This window comes from Dipodomys ordii, unplaced genomic scaffold (assembly GCF_000151885.1).
Source record: "Dipodomys ordii isolate 6190 unplaced genomic scaffold, Dord_2.0 Scaffold20, whole genome shotgun sequence".
Lineage (NCBI taxonomy): Eukaryota > Metazoa > Chordata > Mammalia > Rodentia > Heteromyidae > Dipodomys > Dipodomys ordii.
In genome coordinates, this window is record NW_012267236.1 from 8,568,307 (window position 1) to 8,592,110 (window position 23,804).

Sequence of the window (23,804 nt, forward strand, 5' to 3'; positions counted from 1 at the left end):
AATCTCAATGCATGTCAAGAACAGGACACCAGGCCAAATGGGACAAAGTTCACTAGGAAAAGCTTTCATCCTTCATCTTTTCTGGAACCCCACCCCTTCCTCCTATCTCCAGGGCCAGAGGGCACCGAGCTGTGCACATAGCTGTCATTCTAGCTGGCGCCTGGCTTCCCTGCCCTCCCCCATGGAGAAGACATCTTGGCCCCACTCTGCCCCTCTCTCAGACCCTCGGGATGAGACCACAAGTCACTGACAATTGGGGCTTATTTGCTTTGCTATGCAGCCACACTCTGGAATGCATTTGCCTACTCTGGAGACCGTTTGGGGTCCAACACATCAGGGACTCTGGGACACAGGAGGTGCCCCTCAGAGGAACTTCTGGGGGCTGTCCACTAGAGGGCATGTTGCCGGCTGTGGACAAAGGGAGTACCCTTGATCCAAGAAAGGGGGCGCTGGAATTTTGGGGAGGGCACGGGAACAATGTGGAGTGGGGTCCCACCCTAGAGAGGTGGTTGCTTACGACATTCCTCCCTGCCCTTCCAGAAGATAAGGTCGGCACAGGATTAGCCTGGGAGAGCAGCTGGAACCTCTGGACCCTTCCAGGCCATGTAGCCTTTGGCACCCACTCCCTTGTCTACCTCTGGCCTGGAGTAGATCTTCAGAACCTGAAGTAGATCTTCATGGAAACTTCTAGAAATGGCCAGGGGTAGAGGCCAAGTCAGCCTGTCCCTGCCAGTTTGGCCAAATGCAGAAGTAGCTGTTTCATTCAACTCGCGGCTTCTCCCTGCTCTGCAGTCTCGAGGGTTCCAAAGGCTGATGCTCCATCTCCATGTGGGCCACAGCAGGGTGTGTAGTGGAAAAAGCAGGGCTTGGCAATCCAGCAGACCTAGATGCACTTCCTACAGTGTGGCTTAAAGCAGCTCCGCATCTTCATCAGGGAAGGGGGGTCAAGGTGTCCCTTACACACTGCCATGTAAAGCAGATGACACTCAGTGAGCAGTCCTGCTCCCAGCTGGCGAGGCTGTTCTGGACCACACCCCTCCTTTTCAGACAAGGAGCAGTCAATAATCCCGGTGGAAACAGGAGCTCTCCGAACCTTAGTGACCTGCCACTCAGGAAGACTTGGGAACCGCATCTGTCTTGGCCTTACCTGTTCTACCCCGGGCGGGGGGGGGGGCGGGGGGGAGGGCAGGTCTGTGGCCCAGAGGGATTGGCTGCTGCTGCTCCTGGCCTGACTTCTTGGGCTGAGCTTTGCAGGGGCTCTGAAGGTATAATGCTGACTGACCCTTGGGAACTTTCCTGCCATAGTGACAAGTTTCCAGGACCCAGAGGAGAGGTGCAGGGGTGGTCATGGCTAAAGATTTTATTGTAAGCACGCCAACCTGGTGGGAGCCGAGACTGTCAGTCTTCAGGCACCTGGACTCACGCTCTGAACTCAAAGTAGCAGTCCCTCCTCTGGCGCTCCTGCGGGGACACCCTCTTCCCCGATGGAAAGATCTGGTAGGTCTTTAGGTTGTCAGGGGAGACTCTAAAGAGGTGCCACTTATTCATCGGGCTCAGGGGAGGCCTGGAGGGGAGATAGAGCAACTGTCAGGCAGTGTGCCAGGAAGGGAGAGTGAAGGACACTCATTACAGCCCCACGCACCAACTCCCAGCCCTGCTGGCCCCAGCTCACACATCAATGTGGCATCTGCTAAATTACCCTGACTTGAGGGGAAAGTGATTTGTATTTGCACAGGGTCCTGTGGCTTATAGTGAAGACACGGATGTCAGACATGTGGCATGGATTCTGGCCCCATCTCCTGCTAAAGTGAACCCATATAGACATGGGTTGCTGTCGTCATCTCTGCTCTGAAGAGTAAATGAGATTATGCATATGAAACATTTAACACAAAGCTGGACAAGGAGGATACTCAAGTATTATAAGAGATGCTGGTGATGCTGGTGCTGGTGGTGCTAGTGGGGAGGATGATGGTGATGTTAAGGGTGATGAGTGATGGTAGCAGTGATAGTGGTGGTGATGATCATGGTGGTGATAATGATGATGGTATTGATGGTGGTGATGGTAGTAGTGGTGATGGTGGTAATGATATTAGTGATGGTGGTGGTGATGGTGGTATTGATGGTGTTGGTGGTGGTGATCGTGTTGGTGCAGATGATCACAGTAATGATGGTGATGGGGTTAATGATGATAGTGATGGTGGTAATGATGTTAGTGGTGGTGATCATGATGGTGATGATGGTGATGGTAGTTGTAATGCTATTGGCAATTGTGAAATGGTAGTGGTAATGATGAGAGTGATGGTGATGATGGTGGAAATGGTGGTGACAATGATGATGGTGGTGGTAATGATGATGGTGATGAAGATGGTTATGACAGTGATGATGATGGTGGTGATAGTGGTAACGGTGATGATGATGATGGTAGTAATGATGATGGTGGCGGTGGTAATGATATTGATGGTGGTAATGATGTCAGTGGTGGTGATGATGATGGTGATGGTGGTGATAGTGGTAATGGTGATGACGATGATGACGACGACAATGATGATGATGATGATAGTGATGGTGGTAATGATGTCAGTGGTAGTGATGATGGTAATGATATTGGCAATGATGCTGATGGTGGTAATGGTGACAATGATGATGGTGGTGGTAATGATGATAGTGATGGTAGTGATAATGCCAGTGGTGGTGATGGTGGTGGTGATGATGTTGGCAGTTGCGGTGATATGCTAATGGTGACGGTGATGATGATGGTGGTAATGGTGATAGTGATGGTGGTAATGGTGGCAATGATGACAGTGATGGTGGTAATGAAGCTAGTGATGTGACAATGATGTCAGTGGTGGTGGTGATGGTGATGGTGGTGTGATGGAACTACAGAAGGGGAGACTTTCCCCAGGTCACAGAGCTGCCTTCTCTCTGTCCCTGACTACATTACCTAGTTGATGCTCTGTATCAGGTATGAAACTAGGAACGGCTCAGACTGCCATGCAGCTTAGAGAAGGAAGAGAGGTAGAGACTTGCAGATTCAGGTCTCAGGAAGACATCTGTCCTGGGAGAGTCTCTGTCTCCAGGGACCCGCTGGCTCACAGCTACCCCACACGGTGGAGATGACCAGACAGTGGTTTCAGTTGGCCACAGGAGACAGGGGTCCTTTCCAAGCCCAGTCTCCAATCACAGAGTTACTCAGCATAAGCTCCTGAGGCCATTACTGAACCTCAGTTTTCCTGTTCATGAAACAGATCCGTTTGTCATGCAGAGTGACTTCTAGAGGCAACAGAGCTATGTCTGTAATCTATTGAGCTGAGTGGGAAGAGCTGCTGCTTTGCTTGCAACAGGCTGGTGAGGACGGGGATCCTGAGGCAGGCAGGGGTCAGCAAGGGTTGGAAACCCCAAATCTTTCCACTGACTTGCTGCTGTCCCTTCCTGGGACCGAGAGAGGAAGTAGTAGGGGTGGAATGAGGAATAAGTTGGGAACTTGCTGATCCTCCAGCTTAGGCACCACCTACACCAGCCACAAGATACTTTGGGGTAGACTTGAGGTGATGCTGATGATGCTAATGGGGATGACATTGCTTGGATCTTCTTGTGGGGCAGAGCAAGCCTTCCCTGGGGAAATAAGCTCTCCCGGATTCCCCCAGCTGTGAGAGGTGGGCTGCAGGGAACTTTCATGTTTTATCTTCTTGCACTTTTATGTTTTATCTAGTTACACTTTTCAAGATATTCCCAAGGCACTAGTGAGGGAATGGTTCCAAGCCCCTCTCAGATGGTTCAATCTGGGTGGGGCTGGAAACAAGACTCCTTGCTCAGTGTAGCGCCCACATTATCCACTAGTGGGCAGCAACTCCTTGTGCAGCGAGGGTTATATGAGCTGCGCTTCCCAATTCCCAGCACACGTGGTGGGGAAATCACTTCTGGCAAATCACCTTCCTCCTCTGGGGCTGCCAGAACTCAGCCCTTCATGCTTTGTAACTGTCACTTTACGCTGCAAGCAGGGTTGCTAACTGGTTTCTCAGTCTGGGTGCTCTGTAGGCTCTGGCAAGAGCAGGTACCCAAGGGATACCCATTTGTTGACTACATGGATGGAGAGAGGGAAGGCACTCACAGGTCATTGGGGATGGGGTATCTATCTCGCTCCTTCACAGGCAGCACGAAGTAGGGGACCAGAGGCACTGTGCCAGTCTTGTCTCGGTAGTAATTCCGGTGCTGTTGTGCAATCTATAGCTCGACCCAGGAAGAGATGACAGGTTGTTAGTGGATAGTCTATGCCTGGCTGAACCTTATGTATGGATAGGCCATCTTCCCTGAAGGAGTCTGCAGTTTCTCAACTGCTAACCAGTATAGCTAATGACCCCTCCCCGCAATGCCCACACCCACCTCCCAGCCTTGCTACCAGGAGTGAGATGGAAAGCAGCTAAGCCAAATCTGCTACCCCAGCTCAGCAGATACACACAGGGCTCTCTGCTCCTCAGAGTCAGCGGGCTGTCTCACCCTGCCCTTGAGGAAGCCGCCTGACTCAGTAAGTCCCTTGCCCTGGCATCAAGCAGTACCTAGGCGCTGAAAGATGAGGACTCAGGCCCAGGGCCCATGAGTTTCTCATGCCTGTAATTGTAGCTACGACCTGAGGATCATGGTTCAAAGCTAGCTCAGGCAGGCAAGTCTTGAGACTCTTAATCTCTAATTAACCAGCAAAGAGCCAGAAGGGGAGGTCATGGCTCGAGTGGTAGGTGCTAGCCTTGAGTGAAAAAGCCAAGTGAGAGTTGAGGTCCTGAGTTAAAGCTGGAACACACACACACACACACACACACACACACGCGCGCGCGCGCATACACCCACACATTCCAGCAGCATAGCAGGGGAAAAGCTCTCGTCCTCAGCAAGGAAACAAGGCCGGGTCGGTCTCTGTGGACCAGGAAACAGGTCCCTGGATCTCTGTGGTGCACTGGGGATGTTTTGCAACAGACCCTCTGCCCCCCCACCCAACACCCCTCAGTTCCTAGCCAGGAGTCTAGTAGAGTCTAAGTGAGTCTGACCTAGGACATGCCCTCAGGGGACCTGGAGATGGGGAAGCTCAGCAGACTGGGGATCCTGGTGGGCATACCTATAGGCTGGCTTCTAGGCAGGGAGCTTTAGTGGGGCCTGTGCTCACCTATGTGAATATTTGGCCTTTTACTAAGGTAGGAGATGGCGGGGGTCCACAGAGCCAAGAAGCTTTAGGTTGGAAGGGCTCAGAAGGTGAGAGCCGAGCATGACTGAACACCCGCAGCTCTTCCAGCTGTGGGAATGGGCAGGGACAGGGTCACAGAAGCCCCTGGGGTTGGGGGGAGGTGAGGGAAGCAGAGTCCAGAGCCCTTCCCTTTGCCAGCCAAACTCTCAGGTTTCTTGCTGGAGTGGATCTGCTGGAGGGGCGAGGCAGGGTCTCCCTTGGTCCCATCACTCTCCGGGCTCAGGGCAGGGGCCCAGGGCTGGGAGGAGGGGGTAAGAGGCAGCTCACCTGGTAGAAGTGAGACAGCGCGGCGGAGCGTTCGCTGTCCAGGTTGAAGCGGGTAGAGGCGGGCACGTTTTGCAAGCGCTCCCAGGTGCTGGTGCGGCTGAGCAGTGTGTCGGCGGCGGGTTCGGGGGAATAGATGGTGGGGAAGCAGCCCCCTTTGCTGAGGGCCGCCGGGCCCTTCATGGCTGCATTGCGGTGATCCTGGAAGTACTGGAGGGTGGTGCTGCCATACGGGGAGCCAAAGGAGAAGGCCACACTGGGGATGTGGCCTTGGTACCTGCGGTGGCATTGGGGAAGAGAAGATACAGCTCTGTGAATGGTGGGCTGACCTCTAGTGCATGGGGCTGCACAGCTCTCTGGAGAAAGGCCGGGTGCCTCCTCTTTCATCCCTGCCTGGATGGTCATCTTCTGTAGGCAAATCACTGTCCCTTACTGGGCCTCCATTTACTTGAGGGTTGGCCTTAAGCTAGGGGACCTCCTTCACCTCTGGCTTTCTGTGCCCATCTCATTAGAGAGCAAAGAGAATAGACATTGGTGGAGCCCTTAGGGTCAAATGTCATGAGAGTTAGATTTGTCATAAGCCCAGGCCTAGATTCTGATGGTGCCACTTTGTTCCCAACACACCAGTCTTATGAGGTGCGAGGCAGATAGATGGTCTGGAGGATCTGGATTGCTGAGAGCTCTTTAGCAGCTTGGTCACCCTCCACCATCAGGGAAGCTGAATAGGAAGAATAGGAGATGCAGAAGCAGAGTCCCTGGGTTAGAGGAGGCTCATGGCATCCCACTGTGGGCGTCTGACATGGGGTAGATGCCAAAGAGAACAGAGCTTCCCTAACCAGCACAGCCCTCAGACTCGCCCTCCACCAACTGACTCACCGCCACAGTGGCCTGCTGCTCATAATCATACAGGCCTTCCTGCGGCTCTGGGCACTGCTGGCCTTGCCTGGAAGTGTTAACTCCTGATTAGCTTTAGCTTCCTCCCACCTGCCTCTTTGGTGGTTCCTTCTTGATCTTCCTCCTCTACCCATCTGAAGTACTGGGGTCCCTTCAAGGTCTGTCCTGGTCATGGCACCCAGCTGGCAGCCTTAGCCATCACCTGATAGGCATCTCAGGTCTGGAGCTCTCTTCAAGCTTAGACACACTAGGCCCCTTCCATGGATGCACCTAGAGCGTGAATCCCCTCCTCCCCCATACATACACACACATCTTCCCCACAGCCTGAGCCTCTCTGCTTCCCCCTCCAGTCAAAACACGGCATCCATCTCCCTCACAGCCAGTCAGTCACCGAGTCCTATACCTCGACTTGTATCATCAGAGCTTGGCCATGTCTCCTTCCTTGGGACTCTGGCCTGGCAACCACTCTGTTCTCCCAAATGCACTCCCACACTTCTCCAATCCATTTCCATGCTTCTACCAGGCCAAACTGTGCAGTTGAAGCCTTAGCATTCTGACCCTTGGCCACCTGCCTCCCCAGCCTCCTGGCAGCCTTGCACCCGTAGGCCTTCACAGGTCAGTATGTGAAATAGTTCATCAGCTCTCCCTCCCCCCCACCCTCTGACTCTTCCCTCTCCTGGGGTCTCATCCTGTGTCTTCTGCCATTGGGATGTCGACCATATCTGCTCCCACACCTCTAATTCCTACTCTTTGCTTTCAAGAGTTTAAGATTTGTCCATAGATCATTTCTTTTAAAAACATCACCCCCTCTCCTAGGTCTGAGTGGGACATCTGTTCCCCTTGCCCCTTAAAGTGTCCTCCATTAGCTATTTCTCTCTGTCCTCTTCTGAGCTTCTTAAAGGCAGAACTTGATTATGTTTTCCCCAGCTTTATCTCCCCACTTCTTAGTGCTGAATCTAGCACATGGGAGGGAGGAAATTGCTTTTTAAACATGTGAAAAGATGAGCAGGTGACAGGCCTACAATACCCATGCTGTTTACAGCTGGACTGTACACATGAACAGCAAAGACCTGTGGCCAGCTCCAGGGATGTGCAGCTTTGGCACTCCTGTCCACATGCCAGGACACTGGGTTTCCAGTGAAGCCCGTGGCATGCTGGGAGCTGCCAGGCCCATGAAGCAACATCTATCCCTACCTGCCAAGTCCGCAATCTCACAGAGGCTTGGAGGTCTGGGCTTCGAAGCCTCTGTGGCCACCTCAGCTTCCGCCCCCTGGCTGCTTGGATGAGGATTGATCCACAGTTAGGTAGCATTGTTTTATTTCCTTCTTGTATCTTCAGGAACAAGGCAAGACATCAACACAGAGTGACTGTGACAGACCTTCCAGCTGCTTTCCACCACGGTTCCTGGTTGCTGCCACCCCCACCAGATTCCTCATGAGATCTAGCCTAAGCCAGAGCATAAACCAGCAGCCACAGCACAGGCTGCACAGGAGGACTCCAGCCTCGGCCTGGAAGGTCTCTCGTAGCCTCTTTGCTCACAATCAGTGACTTCCCATGGTGCACCACCTTAGATATCATGGCCCCGGTGGTCCTGAAGCTTTCCCACCCACCCTGAGTCTTTCCTGAGCTCCCCACTGACCGATAGGGCCTGGGGAGTCCTGTTGCCCTCTCCCATGAGCCTGTGCAGCCCGCTTGGCCCCTTCCAGGAGGCACTGTCCTCCTCTCTGGGGGCCTGGCTTGCCCTTCCTCCTCGATCTGGAGCCCACCTATCCTGCTCATTGGAGGCCTTGCCCCCTGCCAGCAAATCTCTCCATGTTCCTCTCTGCCTCCATCCTTCCCCTCTGCCATCTTGAATGTCTCCTCTTTCTCGACACAGGTGAGCCTTTTCTAGATCCTAAACTCCCAGAAGGCCTTCTGTTGTCTCATATGACATTTCCTCTTCCTTTATTTCCCAGTCTCTCCAAGGAATGCTGTGGGCCTATTGCCTTTGTTTCTTCAACCCCATTAAGCTGACTTAGGACCCACCATTTAAAGGTAAACCGCTAGTTTTACATTAAGATCATGTAAGGTCACCCAATGTCTTTGGCCCTCTACAATATTCCCACCAATGAAGAAACCCACGTGGAAGGAAGCATAAGTAGAGCTCCTGTTAGTAATTCATGCTATGCATTAGATTCCCCCGAACTAGACTTAAGAAATTGAGAAGTCACAGACAAGGGGGAAAGGTAGGAATGGTTCCTTCTGTCCCATGGCCTGCTATGGAAGGAGCTCCATCCGCCCTGGCTCTTGTACATGGAGGAGAAGGACGATGGAGTGGTGGATTGAAGGGGAAAGTTGAATCAGGGGAGCTCACTCTCTCTCCTACTTTTCCATGGAAGCAAGCAGGTGTTGCCGCCCCATGGCAGAAGTTCTAATGGGTAGACTCCAGCCCACATGAAATTCTACGGTTCAGTCTATCACTCATCCATTCTCTGATAGCCACTCTCACTCATTTCTCAGTTCAGAATGTAGGGATGATGGGAGAAATACAAAGAAGATAAAGTGACAGACCAAAGATGTCTGCCCCAGTCTGCAGCACACAAGTACACAAGACCCGACAACATCCCATAGGACAGGTGGTCAGCCGGGTACACAGCCAGTGCATCCCTAGCATGAAAGACCCTGGGAAACCAAGCGCTCACCAGCCCCTCCTGAAAGAAGTGTGTACTGGCAAACCCCTGCCAAGCAGGGGGTGAAAACCCAATTCTGCTCTGTAGGAGCTCTACAAGAATGATGGGTGGTGAGTGCCACCTCTATTCAAGAGCAGAGCTACAAATAGCAGCCAGGTGACTGCTGCTTTCAGAACACAAGTAAATGTTACAAAACCTGTCAAAGTAAAAATAACCTAAAGCAACCAAAATTGGGAGGTGGGTGGAGGGGAGGTGGGCGTGTACCTACTAAGAATGCTTCTGAGCATCAACCCATGGCCTCAAAAATAGAAATGTGATTTTTATAAAAAGGCATAAAAACTCTGCGCTTTAATGGTTTTTGTTCTCTTTCCCCCACCCTCCTTTAAGGATTAATATCTCTTGTGATGAGCTGAAATTATCTAGAGTCTATCTATTCCTCCATTTTGTTTCATCTTCTTTCTCTTAAATTCTAGTGAAAACTTAATCTCTTAAATTTCATCCTTTTCATTATGAAATAGGAAATCTGGCCTGGCCATATTTGTATAAAATTATTTTTATCTCTCTTTACATTTACCCCTCCATTCATCTATCTACCTCTTCATCCAGTCATTTTTCTTCTGTATATACAGATGGGGCAACCTAGAGTGATGTTCACAAATGGTAGCTAAGCCTGGGCCTTGGCTATGGGGAAATTTATTGCTTTGTATATGTATCCTCTGTGTGTCTGCGCACATGCGTGCCACCAATGGGGCTTGAAATCAGGGCTAAGGATGTCCCTTAGTTTTTTTTGCTCAAGATGGCACGCTACCAGTTGAGCCATACTTCAACTTTTGGCTTTTTGGTGGTTAATTAGAGATAAGAGTCTTACAGACTTCTGCCCAGATTGGCTTCAAACCTTGATCCTCATATTTTACCTTTCTGAGTAGTTAGGATTGCAGGTGTGAGCCACCAGTACCCCAGTTATATGTCATTTTCCAAAAAGTGAGTCTAATGTCATTAAAAAGTCCCTTTTTGAGAGCCCGCTGTGTGCCTGACATTATGATGCTAGGGGCCAGGAGCACCAATTTCCCCTCTTGCAGGAGAAAGGGTGTCACAAGCCATGCTGGAACTAGCATTACCAGCTCCAACCCAATTCAGCCCATGGTCAGGGCTCTCCGACTACTAAAGTCAAGAAGGAAGGTCCATTTCCATGGGTGGTACTGGCTGGACTCTGTGAACTGGTTCCGTGGGATGAGACTTTGAGGGGTTGGATTGGACGGGAGGGGAGTGAGCTTTTGCTCTGGCTCATCATCTAGCCTTGGTGTTACTCCACAGTCCTCATCTCTTTCCAGTGACCCATCTGTGGGAGCCCTCCAACACTACCTATGTACCAGTGCTGCCAAGATCCATCACTGGCCTCTGCCATTCTCCTGGCAGTAGATCCTCACAGGGAATCAGCCTGCTCTACCTCCTCTCCATTATATTCTTGTCCTGGTTAACATCTCCACCCTTCACCTGAGCCAGAAACTAGAACCTGTAGCCCCCTCTTCCTCCCTCCTCCATTGCCCTGTACACCCCTCTCTCTCGCAGTCCTATCTAGGTGCAGGCACTCTCCCTCTCTCCCTCTGCTCACCTCCTTCCCAGTGCTGTGCTCACTTGGACAGGCTGACCTCTCCTAGTGTCTTAGATCAAGTCTCACCCGTGCAGCCTGCAGAGGCCAAAGCAATCTGTCTCACCTCTTCCTAGTTCTCCCCAAGGCCCTTTGTGCCCCAAGCCTCCCTGCCTAGCAAGAGTTCCTTTATTACCTGGCATGCTGCGTGCTTCCTGCCCATGGCAGACTTCCCATCATTTACTTGGGTAGTGCCAGTGCTGTTAGTCTTCCCTGCCTTTCCTGTGTACCCTCTGTCTGTGCTCACCTGGCCATGCTAGGATTCTCATCCTTAGTCTGAATTCAGATCCATGAGTCTACCTCCTCTGCTAATTTGCATTCTCCCTGAGCATCAGCACCTAGCGTGTGACAAGTGCTCACTGAAGGAGCGAGAAGTCCAGAAACACTGGGGGCTTTATAAGGGGCTCAGCCCTGATCGTCAGAGCACATGAAGTATCCCACCTACCAAGTGGCGTCAGGCTGGGGTGAAGCAAGGAGCTGAGAAACGTGACTTCTTGTGATTCTTCTCCGCACCACCCCCAAGCTCTTTGCCATGTTCCTCCTCTGCTCCTGTCTTCCCACTGTCTCTGAATGCCAAGATATTTGCATCCCAATAGACTAGAAGCCCCCTCCTCCGCAGCCCTCCAAGTTCTGCCTGGCTTCCCTTCAGAAGTTGGAAGTGTAGGTGCGCATGCACACGCATTCACAGGCATGCAGGTCCCCATCTTTTAGCACTCAGCGGGGAACGTCTTGGAAAGCTAAGTCTTTGTCCCTCGAAGGTACTTGCATTTGTGAGCCAAAAGCCTGGTCCTATGGGAAGAGCCTTCTGCTGCCCTGTTTGTGTTGGTCTAGCGCCAGGCCAGTGTGGTGGGAAGCAGCAGAGGGAATGGCAGGCTTTATAACTGGGCATTGAACAGTCCCAATGGCACTCTCACGTGTGCTTCTTGATTGGTCCACCTGCACACACACGAGCCAGGACTCGGAGCAGATACCCTATGTGGATTCTACAGCCTACCATGGATTCCTGTATGTGCCAGGAGCGGTCCCTTGCCTGCCTTTTAACAGCACTGGCTGGCCCCATAGCTAACATTAAAATTAATTACCATGAGCATCAGAGATCTCCTGAGCAGTCTTATTAACTAATTAGCTTGTTACTATTCTCCATGTCTCATCCCATGAGCAGCCTCTTCTCCGCAGCACCTTTTCCTGCAGAAACTGCTGATCAGATCCTTCTCCTGGAGGCCTCCTCCCTAACAATGAAGAAGAAACTGGGGCAGCTGCTGGGGCCTCCTGATGTGGGCCTCCACACGAGGTCTTTCCAGCCTTACTGTCTGCCTTCCTATTGTGGCCACAAAGGCTGCTTGCTGCTGAAAAAAATGTCCTGCAAGAAGGGTGGCTTTTGCTCAAGCCACACTCGCCTCTGAAGGTTCTCTCCCCCGCCCCCCCCTTCTCCCTGGCTGTCCATTGGTGATCTTACCTGTCCTTCCAGGTTCCTTTCCAGACCCCAGGTATCTGTCAGGTGCTCCCTTTTCCACAGAGCCTCCCTGACCCACTCCTGGACCCCTGTCTCCTCCCCCCCACCAACCATCCAGTTGTCTTTACTGACTGCTATGTTGCAGTCAGACCTGCCAACCTGGGGCTGGGGGCTGCCAAGGAGAACCGCACAGGGGGGAAAAGCCTCTCCATGGGAGCTTCTTTTGAGACATGCCTAGAGAACAGCCCCACCCTTGCCACAGGTACGCTGTCCTTGTTCCTGGTGGCAGCCTGGAGTCACCTTGGATCTTTCAAAACTCCCAGTGTCCTCATCCAGCCTAACCAGTGCCAGAAGCACCCGATAAGAGTCTGATACCAACATCTGTGTGTACATCATCTCTGTGCCTTCCTGGGCACATGTGAGGGCTTATGTTCCGTACCCTGGGATACACTGGGCCGTCTTGGGAGAGCTCCATGTGTCACAGCTGGGCTGGAATGGAAGATTCCTGGGAGATGTGACAGGCAAGTTCTCCCTCCCCGGGTAAGCCTTCCCTCCCTGCCCTGCTCACTCCTCTCCTGCAAGGTAATCCGCAGGCCAGAGGAAGCTGGGAGGTGCAGGCAGTGTGGCATGCTATGGGCAGCTAGCTCAGATCAACTTGAGAGAGAAAAAAAGACTCAATTTTCAAGAATATGTCAAACCTGTTGTTTAGAAACTGAGAACTAAAAATTAGGCTATATAAAGTTACACTGAAACAAATCATATTAAAAAACAAAGTCTAAAAGCCCATCAATTTTGAGTCCTTTTACTGTAGCTAGCGCTGTTGCAGTCCACTTACATGTGAGATCATCCCAGCCCCCAGCAGACACCTGAAACCTTGCACAGAAACACACTGAACTATATACTACATCATCTTCCTCCATGTACAAATCTGTGATCAAGGTTAATCTATAAATTAGGCACCATAAGAGATAAACAATAACCATTGACACAATGGAACAATTATAACCACATGCTGAATTAAAAGTTACTTAACACTTGTGAATTATTTATTTCTGGAATTTTCCATCCAGTACTTTCAGACCACAATGAACCTTGGGTAACTGAAACTTGAGAAAGTGAAATGTGGGTACAAGGGACCACTGTGCTATATAACTGCTGCTGTACATTCCCTCTCAGGGTGTTCAAGGATGCCATTTTGATTGTTTTTTCATTAATTAGATTACGACAGTGTTCAAGCTCTGGGGTAAGGGTGGAGCACATTTCTACCATAGATCCAGGTGAAGCCAGCTTGTCTGCCTGCCTCCCTATTTTCCTTCCTTCTTTCCTCCCCTCCCTCCCTCCTTCCTTCCTTTCTTCCCTCCCTCTCTTTCCCTCCCTCCCTGTGTATGGGTATGTATGTGCATTAAACTCAGAGCACTGCTTTTGCTAGGCAAATGCTCCACCACTTAATCCATATTCCTATTCTTGTTTTTAGTCTGCTTTTCAGACAGGCTGGTCTTGTGCTAACTTTGCCTGGGCTGGCCTCAAACATGATCCTCCTACCTCTACCTCCTGAATAGCTAGGCTTATGGGCATGCACTACCACTATGCCTTGCCTGTATGCTAACTAGTTTAAGTCTCCTATAACTTGTATACTGTTATTATTCCTACTTAACAGATAAGGTAAGTGAGTTATAGAGAGGATATGGCAAGTTGCCCAGGGTAAGAAAGTAGTAGAACCAGGATTTGGACCTAGCTGTGCTGACTCCAGGGTATATCTCTCACAATCAACTCTAGTCCCGCTGTGCTAAGTGACAGAAGCAGGGTAAAATGCTACATGAGGGTTCAGGATAGCTATGAAGGTGAGCCGAGGTATTAAAGTCACAAAGACTTGGCTCAGCAACTTCTTTGCTAAACAGCCATAGCCAGCTGCTTACAAATGCTTGTTTCTCATCTGGATTGTGACGACTTTTATTTAAGGAGTAAAGGGCTCAGCACCGTGCCTGGCATATCCTCAGGGATTTATAGTACTACCACCGGGCATCAGAGATCTAGTTCCAGCATGGCTTACCATCAACAGCATGAGGCTGAGACAAGATCCTCTGTGACTCAGAGCCCATGTCTAGAACAGGAAGGGGCTGATCTATGAGGTCTATGGGGTCCCTACCAACATGAATGTCCTCTGCCTGTGTGGATAGAACTGCACTGTGATAGAACCAAACAGTGACTGGAGTGTCAGAAGAGACTGCAATGCTGTAAAATCTGTGATTCGTGCTTGAAAAGACACAGAAAAAATAATTGTTATCCAAGGGTAGAAGGGACTCTGGATTTTTGCATTAAGTTGACAAGATTGCCACTGAGGTAGCATCTGAAAACATCAGATGACTCAATTCATTCCTTGCTGATGGGGACCTTGTTCATTTTTGGTACTGGAGACTGAACTCAAAGCCTTGTGCTTCCTAGGCAGGCATTCTACCATTTGAGCCATGCCCACTGCCTCTTTTAGCATTGGTTATTTTTTAAGTGAGGGTTTTGCTTTCTGCCCAAGCTGTCCTGGGCTACAATCCTCCTACTTATGTCTTCCCTGAATCTCTAGGGATGACAGGCATACCCCATGATGACAGGCAAGTACCACTATGTCCAGCCATTGGTTGAGATGATATCAGGTTTTGGGGTTTTTTTTTGGCCTATCTGGCTTTGAACCACAAATCCCTGATCTCCACTTTCCAAGTAGCTATAATTACAGGCTTAAGCCACCATACCTACCTAATGGGGGCCTTTATAGAGAGAGCAAGCCAGGTGCCGGTGGCTTGTAATCCTAGCTATTCAGGAGGCTGAGATCTGAGGATCAGGGTTCAAAGGCAGCCTGGGCAGGAAAATCTGTGAGACTCTCATTCAATAAACCACCAGAAAACTAAGTGGTGCTGTGGCTCAAGTGGTAGAGCACTAGCCTTGAGCTGAAGAGCTGAAGGACAGCACCCAGGTCCAGAATTCAAGCCCTATGACCAACAAAAAAAGAGAGAGAGCAAATCCCACCCAGAAAATTCCACACACAAAAGCAACAGACACTGCCTCAGCAGCTTAACCAAGCAATGTGAGGGCAAAGCTTAAGCCTTCTTTATGAAGGCTCATAATCACCATTTCCAAAGTAATCATGGGATAGGGCTGCTGCTCCAGGGTGCAAACAAGGGACATGAATAGAGAGGTACTTGGGATTCCATCTGAAACCCACAGCACACACCCCAGCTTCCAGGGAGAGGGAATCATGGGACTCCAGGATTATAAAAGCCCCAGACTTTGCTACATAGATAGCAAATGGCCAAAGGGCCAGGCGTTTTAAAGAAAACAAAAATCTAAATGGATAAAACCAAACCATGAGTGACAGCCAGAATGCAGATTACATACATTAGCCAAGGCTGCAGAGACAAATTTGAACTGAGTCTTACATGCACCAGATTGGAGCCCCTCGAGGGCAATGCCCACTTTTGTCTTTATTACCAGTTATAAACACTTGGCACATTTTCTCATGTGAATGCCCAAGGGGTGAAAGACAGAATAGACAAGTCCTAAGGTAGTGTTCTAACACCCCTGACTAGTTTCCCCAAGAGGGAACTACCATGACCTGGGTAAATCAACTTTGCCTGATGAGAACAGAAGAAACTTTTGAGCTGCCCATCATTCAGAGGAAGGCCCTCTCCCCAGATATAGGCTGGACAGAAATGAATGCCAAGGCCCTAGCTGCAGCTACTTCTGCCTGTTACCATGACAGCCTCTCCTCTCCATGGCCTGCTTATTCTATTCAAAAACAAGCCAAGGGGGCACTGGTGACTCATGCCTGTAATCCTAGCCACTCAGGAGGCTGAGATCTGTGGGTCATGGTTCAAAGCCAGCAGGCGCATAAGCGATTAGAGTCCATGAGGTTCTAATCGCCAATGAACCAATGATGCAAAGAATAGAGGATCAAGCCTTTAGAAAAAAAAGCTAAGGGACAGCACCCAATCCCTGAGTTCAAACCCCAGTACTGGGGCACATGGACACACACACACACACAACTAAGCAAAATTGCTACATAATCTGTTCAGCGTGCCGGGGTAAATACACATAAAAGTCTAGCAAACAGTCACAGTCCTATCAACTCTGGCCCATCCTGTCCTGCCATATCCTGTCAGCTGGTGCTCACAGTGTTTTCTTTCCCTCTTCCAACCCATAAATCCCGCCTCAATCCCGGTCACCCCTGCACTGCCCTGCTCCTTTCTCGGGGTCTCTCCTCGTCTCTCTATGTGCTCTAGGCTGCTGTTTGAGGTCTCCAAACACCAAAGCCCAAATGAGTGCACCTTCATCTCCTCTCCAGTGCCCAGCACCGTCCAGGCCAGGCCCGGCTATCCCTGGCCGGTGCTGCGCCCCCATCTCAGCGACCTGACTTCCTACCTGGGAGAATGGTCAGCACCAGCCCTACCCACTGCCACACAACGCCCAAGGCCACTATTCAAAGAGAACCCAGTTTGGAGGACCAGGAAAGCGGAAGGGAAGGGCGCCAGGGGGTGGGGGTCGGGAGCCCTGACAGGTGCAGGGGTGGCGGGGCGCGGCGGCTTACCCGGGTATCAGGGCGGGGGGCACGTAGGCAGTATTGAAATCGGTCAGCAGTGTGCCCGCGCTGCGGGAGGCCATGGTGGGTTGGGAGCCCCTCGTGCTCGGCTCGGCTCCGCCCCCACGGTAAACAACGCGCGGGTCTCCTAGCAACGCGGGTGCGCGCGCACCTGGCGCGTTCTGGGACCCAGGTCCTCCTGGCCATGCCCTCGCAGGCTGGAGCCGACCACAGGCCGCGTCCTGAAGAGGACGCCCGTCTCCACGTGCTCTGCGGGGACAGGCTAGACTGGATCCTAGCGCGGGACTCTTGATGACCCCTCGGGAAGATTACCACAGGTGGGGAAGGACAGAGCGGCCTGGCCCTAGTTTTGCAGACGGCTCAGACCCAGGGGCTAGAATGGCCGCAGGCACCCAGGAGCGAGGCTTGACGTTCTGGGCCTAGGAAACGACTCCAAGCTGGGCCTCGGTTGGCATGGTGGCTTTCGAATGCCCCGATAGATGGGGAGGAGGGCACGTTGGGGCATTTTTCACATTGTCTTCTCCTCTCTCCCCAGGACTTTCCTATTTGCTTCATCTCTTATTTCAAGCTGCTCCACCAGAGTAGTTTTATAAGGAAGAGTCGAAAAGCAAATCACTTAAAAAAGGCTGCGTGTGTGATTTCCATTTTGTCTCCAGTCCTGCTGTTCTTCAGACCTCACATCAGCCCCAGGTGATGTGGAGGACAGGGCCCAGCCTCACCGGGAGAAGGTGTAGGGCCAGCTTCAAGGTGCTTGGCTTTTTTGTGTGATTTGGATCCAGACCCTGCCTCTCTGATCTCATGGCAGCAAACCGGTACAGCTGCCCAGGGCAGGCTTGAGGGCTTTTTCCTAAAAAGGCAGACACTTCATAAAGTTCCTCTCTTGCAAGAAAAAACCTACAGAAGGCCCTGGGGAAGAGAGAGCTTTTTTTTCCTTCTGAGTACAGTCAAGCCTTATAAACAGATCACCATACTTGTTGACCAGGATGGAAAATAATGGTGAATTTAGTTTTGCTTTAGTTTTTTTTAAGATATTAAGCTTACTTGGTATTTAAAAATTTTAGATAATCACTTGCATTTTCTAAGATTTTTCTCTAATTAAATATAAACATGTATGTATAATATATGGTGAATTCAAATTGACAGTGGAGGAAAGGGAAAACGAATATAAATAAAAACAAAACTAGGGCAAAGTAGCAAGGACACCTCCTAAAGAAGGAAAGAAAGCTCATGAAACAGTTTATAGGTTCCCAGCCTGTACAATTTGAAAAGAATAAATTTGTTATTAAAGTTTAATGTCTTTTTAAATCTTTCTCTTCCTTCCTTCCTTCCTTCCTTCCTTCCTTCCTTCCTTCCTTCCTTCCTTCCTTCCTTCCTTCCCTGCTTTCTTTCCTTCCAAGATCTCACTATATAGCCAGGTTGTGATCCTCCTGCCTCAGCCTCCTGAGTACTGGGATTACAGGAGTGTGCCACCTGTTAGGTTTTTAAAAAAGAGGTAGCCGATTAAGAACTGCACCAGCACGCACGTGGTATTCAGGTAAGGGGTAGGTTTATTCAGTAGACCTGCTGAGACCAGGCAAGGTTGGCACTCCATGTGGCTGGGGAAGGCCTGGGAATGAGAGAGAGCTGGGAAGAGAGGAAAGAGAGAGAAAAGAGCCAGAAAAGAGCAGAGAGAGGGGTAAGAACAGTAGCACTCACGTGGTATTCAGGTAAGGGGTAGACCTGCTGGGACCAGGCAAGACTGGCACTCCACGTGGCTGGGAAAGAGAGAGAGCAAGAAAAGAACAGAGAGTGAGCTAGAATAGAACAGAGAGAGCAAGAAAAGAGCAGCAAGAGCAAGAGCAAGAGCAAGAGAGCAGAAAAGAAGAGCAAGAGCAAGCAAGAGAGTGAGAGCAGAAAAGAAGAGCCAGAGAACGTCTGGGCCTGGGCTAGGCCTTATCTAGGGTATGGGCGGGGAAAGGTGTGGCCACATCAAATTCGGATGTGACCTCAGCGGATGCAGATGTGACCTCTTCCAGGTGTCCCAGTTACCTAGGTAACGCAGGTACTGGGTGGAGACTTTGCTGCAAGGAGGGTGGAGTCTGCTCGCCATCCAGGAGCGGACCTTACACCACCATACCTAGATTTTTTTTTCTTTTCTTTGACTTTTCTTTCTCTCTGCCTTTCTTTTTGAGGCACTGGGGATTGAACTCAGGGCCTTGCAGTTGTTAAGCAGGGACTATACCACATGAGTTACTCTGCCAACCCTTTTTCTCTTGGTTAATTTCAGGATAGGGTCTCACTTTATGCCTGTGTTGGCCTGAGATGACATTCAGACATTGGTCAAGATAGAGTCTCATGGACTAATTTTGCCCAAACTGGCCTCAAATTGTGATCTCTCAATCTCTGTCACCCAAGTAGCTAGGATTATAGGCATGAGCTACCTAGTATTTCTTTTTTTACACCTTCACACTCTGTTTTGGGAGCTCACCCTTTTATCCTGTCATTATCGACTGGGCATCCTTTGCACAGGATACACTGTGAGGCTCTGGGGTGAATAGATGTCAGGTGTCAGGCTCTCACTGGAGTGGGAGTGGAGGAGGTGGGAGGCACCAGTGAAGCAGCCTTGGGACATGCTTAGATAGGAGTCACTGAGGAGGATCCTAACACACACCCCTCCCCCCTCCTGTGCTGGGCAGAAGTACCCCCGGGATGGGTCCCTGATAAGCCAAGGCGGGGCAAGGAGGCAGGGGTGAGATGGGGACATTCACCCAAGAAGGAATAGCAAGTATGAGAGGACCTTGCCCAGGCTCCAGAGGGAGGGATCCCTGCCCTCAGGGCCTCTATCTCCACATCCTAGAGGGAAGGAGGGCAGGTCTCCTTGAGGACAACTGCACTTCAGTGCTCAGGTCCCCTAATCCTGGGATGGGCTAGGGTGGTGCCTGGTCTTTATGCACACCCTAACAGAAAAAAGCCCCTTCAGCCTTTGTGTGACCAGCCCTGCTGAGTCTGGTCCTCCATTTCCCCTTGAACTACAACTGCAGACTTCTAAGATTTGGGTCCCATGAACCTAGGATAGGAGATTAGAACCCACACGCTCAGGAACTCAGTCTTGGGGGTGGGACATAGAAAGTCAGATAGACTCCTTCTCTGTCTCTCTGTCTCTCTGTCTGTCTGTCTCTCTCTCTTTGCCTTGGTTTATTTTTGTTCTGGAGCCCAGAAGTCTGAAATGAGTATCACAGAGGCAAAAATCAAGTTGTTGGCGGAGTCATCCATACTCCAGCAGGAGAGGAAGCTGGGGTTCTGACAAATCCCAGCTTCTAATGGCTGCTGCTATTTCTTCATCTATGACTGTATCATTCTTCTCTCTGCCTCATAGTACCTCTACCCCAGTGTATGTGTCAAACCATCCTCTCTATCATCTGCTAAAAAGAAATGGGATGGCATTTAGGATCCAGGTAACCCAGAATAATCTCTCCAGGTCCATCTTCAGATTTATAGGTGTGGTTTCCATATTCTTCCTTCCAAAAATGTGTTGGAAATTCAATCCTCAACGCAGCAGAGCTAGGAAGTGTGGTCTAGAGGGAAGTGTTCAGGTCATAAGGCTTCTGCCATCTTGGATTTCTCAGCTTTCAGGACCATGAGTCAAATAAATGTATATGATCAATAGATCAGTCAGTAGTTGGATCTGCTGTGTGGTCCTTGGTCTTAGCCTTCCCTATGGAATTGGCTTCAGAGCTCCTAAACGTGCAATGCTACAACTAACAACCAACAAATGAGTCAAATAAATGTATATGATCAATAGATCAGTCAGTAGTTGGATCTGCTGTGTGGTCCTTGGTCTTAGCCTTCCCTATGGACTTGGCTTCAGAGCTCCTAAACGTGCAATGCTACAACTAACAACCAACAATCTACCACTCCATAGGTACTCAAGTGCTGGGTGTCTTTCTGATATAGGAATCTGGTGATGAATGTTTTCGGTATGTGTTGTCAGAGGGCAGTTGACATGGCAGAATAGGATAATGGATTCCACACTTGCCGTGGGGACAGATGACATGAAACTGCAGGGAAGCAAGTGACACTCTTTCCTTAAATACTGCTACTCTGGCTTGGTGCTAGTGACTCCTGCCTGTAATCCTAGCTACTCAGGAGGCTGAGATCTGATGATCCCAGTTCAAAGCCAGCCCTGGAAGAAAAGTATGAAACTCTGGTCTCCAATTAACCACCAGAAAACTGAAAGTGGTGCTGTGGATCAAAGCAGTAGAGAGCTCAGAGACAGCCTAGGCCCTGAGTTCAAGCAACTCCTCTCTTATTGCTCATGTTTCTGAAGAACCAAGCGCCACCCTGATGTGCCTGGTAGAGGCTGCTTTTCCAGTTGGTAGGTCCTAGGTTAGATTTCTACATAGCACAGAGTAAGGGGACCTAGTCATAGCAGCCAGGCCTGGCTCTCCAGGTTTCTGAGCATTTCAACCACTGGCAGCCTTTGTGGTTAACTTGACAGAGCAGAAGGTGGCATGGATCATTCCCAAAATGCCAGTGCCACAGTCTAGTGCCATGGGCAGGCAGATCATGAAGCCTCTGATTCCCCCCCCCCAATCCATGCTCAGACCCACTGTTCCATCTGCTTGCTCCTTATTTTTGAGCTTGCCCTGTCAGCCCTGTCAAGGGTGGTCAGGAACCTCTGCTCCGGGAGCTGGGAGAAGACATCTGAAGCCAGCCAGGGCTTTATCTGGGGGCCGGCACTGCTGAATAATGAATTCCAACTGTGTGTGTGCATTCCCAGGCTGTTAGCTGGGCGCACCACACACACACACACACACACACACACACACACACACGTTACACACATGCTGGGCTGACAACTGGGAGGGAGCTGGGAAGGCTGGCAGGGCTGTGAGGCTCTGTGAGGCGCTGGAAGGAGCAGCTAGTTCTCGGTTGCCTTGGTCTCTGTGGGCAGCATCAGGAGGAGGAGGAGGCAGCTCGGGAAGAGGAGGGAGGCGTGTGAGCTTCATTCCACCAGCCAGCTCCTTCCCTGCTGCTCTGCCTGGCAGTGCCCAGGCTCCCACACCAGCATGGCCCTGCTTGTCCACCTCAAGACCGTCTCGGAGCTGCGGGGCAGGGGTGATCGGATTGCCAAAGTGACTTTCCGAGGTAAGGAAGCCCCTGTCTCAGAGAGACTCCAACTCTCTGAGCTAGCCTGGCCTGGGTAAGGGCTGAGGGGGGGGGGGTGGCTGGGAAAGTTCTATCAGGGCCCCAGCCATGAGGCTTTTCAGGGTGTCTACCTGCCTCTGGCCTGGCTGTCTTTGAGATTTATTGAAAATTAGGTTTTCCTTTCCATGTCTGTTGCATCCTGCACTTGGCCAATGTGCCACTATTGGGCAGAATACAGAGATCAGGGAGGCCAAAGTAGGAGCTCACCTGGGCTCAGGGAGCCTCAGGATGGAAGGGTCTTGCCCCACAGAGCCCTGCTGAGTCCTCTTTCCCTCCACCTTTACAGGCTGGTTCCTTGTATGCGAAATAAGATCTGTACCTGGAACCCCCAGGGTCCTTAGTTTGGAAACCAAGGCAGCCAGGGGTTCCCTGGGCCCCAGTATGATGCCTTCTCTCCAATCTCTTGTGATCCAGAATGAGACCCTTCAAGTCCCCAGTCTCACCTCTGCCAATGCATGTATTTAGTAACCATTTATTATGAGTTTGTCTCAGTGCTGGAAATATAAAGCTGAATGTGACTGAGGCCCTGGCCTCAAGGAGCCACATTTGGTGGGCAGAAATACTAGTGGGTATGTGTGTGGTACAGAGAGGTTGGGCTAAGAGCTTCCTAGCCTGTGCTGAGTGCTGTCCATCAGGGAAAGCTTCTTAGAGGAGGCAACAGTTAAGGGACTGGCAGGAGGAGACAGAGACATAATGATGGTGGCGGGGAGGGGATGGGTGTGAGCAGACAGAAGGGCATACCCAAGTCTTGGAGAAAAGCTGGCCCACAGAAGTGACAGAGACTGCATGAGACTGGAGACTAGAGAGGGCACAAAACCTAGGACCACATAGCCAAGGTGGCAAGCAGAGCTTCGCCTGGCAGAGTGGGCAGCCACTGAGTGTCTTAAGTAGAGAAAGACAGTGTCAGTCTTCCCCCTGCCTTTTGCCCATTCACCTCTTCAACCTTTATATCTGGCCACAGTTCAATACCTCTGGGCTATCAGCCTTTGACCAAAGAAGTGGGGTGGAGTTGTAGGAAAGGAGCCTTGAAGGAGTTGTGTCCTAGGCTGGACACTGTATGTGCAGCTCTGCCAGGAGGGCGAAGTGAGCTTGCAAGCCCCTCCCACTCCAACCCTGCATCAGAAGCCCCTGGCGCCCATGTCACCTCCTCACAGGTTCTGGGTGGTTCCCAGGGCTGGGCATGGGTGGAAGCGACAGTTGACTCTGACAGCAGGGGGAGGGCAGGCAGAAGGGACAGGAAGGTGGGCTGGGCCACCTGCTGCTTCCCACCCCAACAACTGCCTTCTCTGCAGCATCCCTGGGTCTCTGTGTGCCACCTGCTGACTTGTGCTGGCTTTGGAGAAAAAAACAAAAATCAAAAAGCGTGTACCATTCATCCATGAAACAGGGCTGGGCGGTTCAGCCCAATGCTGCTGCTGTTGTGCTGGATACCCCCGTCCCATTTGTAGACAGAGAAACCAAGATGGAGAAACTTGCATAGAATTAGCAGAGGGACAGTAGCCCTGCTCAGCTTGCAGGGCCCTGTCCTGGAAGCTTCATTGTGTGTGTGTGTTCCTTTATCTCCAGAGCTAATGAGGTAGTGAGCACTATGTCGATCTGAAGCACGCCTATCTCACTGAGCTGTCAGCCTGACCACCCAGGCATTAGTCTATTTGCAGCCTGTGCCCTCCACAGTGGAGAAATCCATTTCTAGACTCTGTGTTTGTAGGTAACCCAAGGCAGGACCCCTGAGGGCAAGGGCTGGACACAGAGCAGAGAAAACACAGGCAGGTTTCTAGAAAGAGTCCTTTATGACAACTGTAGAGGCTTCACCCATTCGCTTTCTGCACACAGCAGTTGGCAACTATAGACATCCCAAAAGACTGACAGCAGAC

The 23,804-nt window shown here is 50.8% G+C and overlaps 2 protein-coding genes across 5 annotated transcripts in view; one reads left to right on the forward strand and one right to left on the reverse strand.

Moving 5' to 3' along the window:
• Positions 1 to 1,419: 1,419 nt before the first annotated feature.
• On the reverse strand, positions 1,420 to 16,805 carry LOC105983676 (chromosome unknown open reading frame, human C2orf70). The gene is made up of 4 exons (XM_013013636.1): positions 16,732 to 16,805; positions 5,498 to 5,771; positions 4,109 to 4,221; positions 1,420 to 1,564 (listed from the first exon to the last, which is right to left on the reverse strand). The coding sequence occupies exons 1-4, from the start codon at positions 16,803 to 16,805 to the stop codon at positions 1,420 to 1,422; spliced, it is 606 nt and encodes a 201-aa protein (XP_012869090.1).
• Positions 16,806 to 21,658: 4,853 nt separating this feature from the next.
• The window catches only part of Otof (otoferlin), an 86,458-nt gene continuing 84,312 nt past the window's right edge, over positions 21,659 to 23,804 (forward strand). For 3 of the 4 annotated variants that reach the window (XM_013013556.1, XM_013013558.1, XM_013013559.1), the window contains exon 1: positions 21,659 to 21,870. In XM_013013556.1, coding sequence (XP_012869010.1) covers positions 21,792 to 21,870 — 79 coding nt within the window. In that variant the 5' untranslated portion in view covers positions 21,659 to 21,791. The remainder of the gene's footprint in view (positions 21,871 to 23,804) is intronic. The other variant, XM_013013557.1, reaches the window with a different exon arrangement.

Bases quoted from the DNA above. Each gene is read 5' to 3' on its own strand.
- LOC105983676 (XM_013013636.1), bottom strand. From the start codon at position 16,805: ATGGCCTCCCGCAGCGCGGGCACACTGCTGACCGATTTCAATACTGCC. The intron at 4,222-5,497 runs GTGAGCTGCCTC...GTCGAGCTATAG, and splicing joins CGCTGTCTCACTTCTACCAG to ATTGCACAACAGCACCGGAA. The intron at 1,565-4,108 runs GTGAGTGCCTTC...TCTCCCCTCCAG, and splicing joins TACCCCATCCCCAATGACCT to GCCTCCCCTGAGCCCGATGA.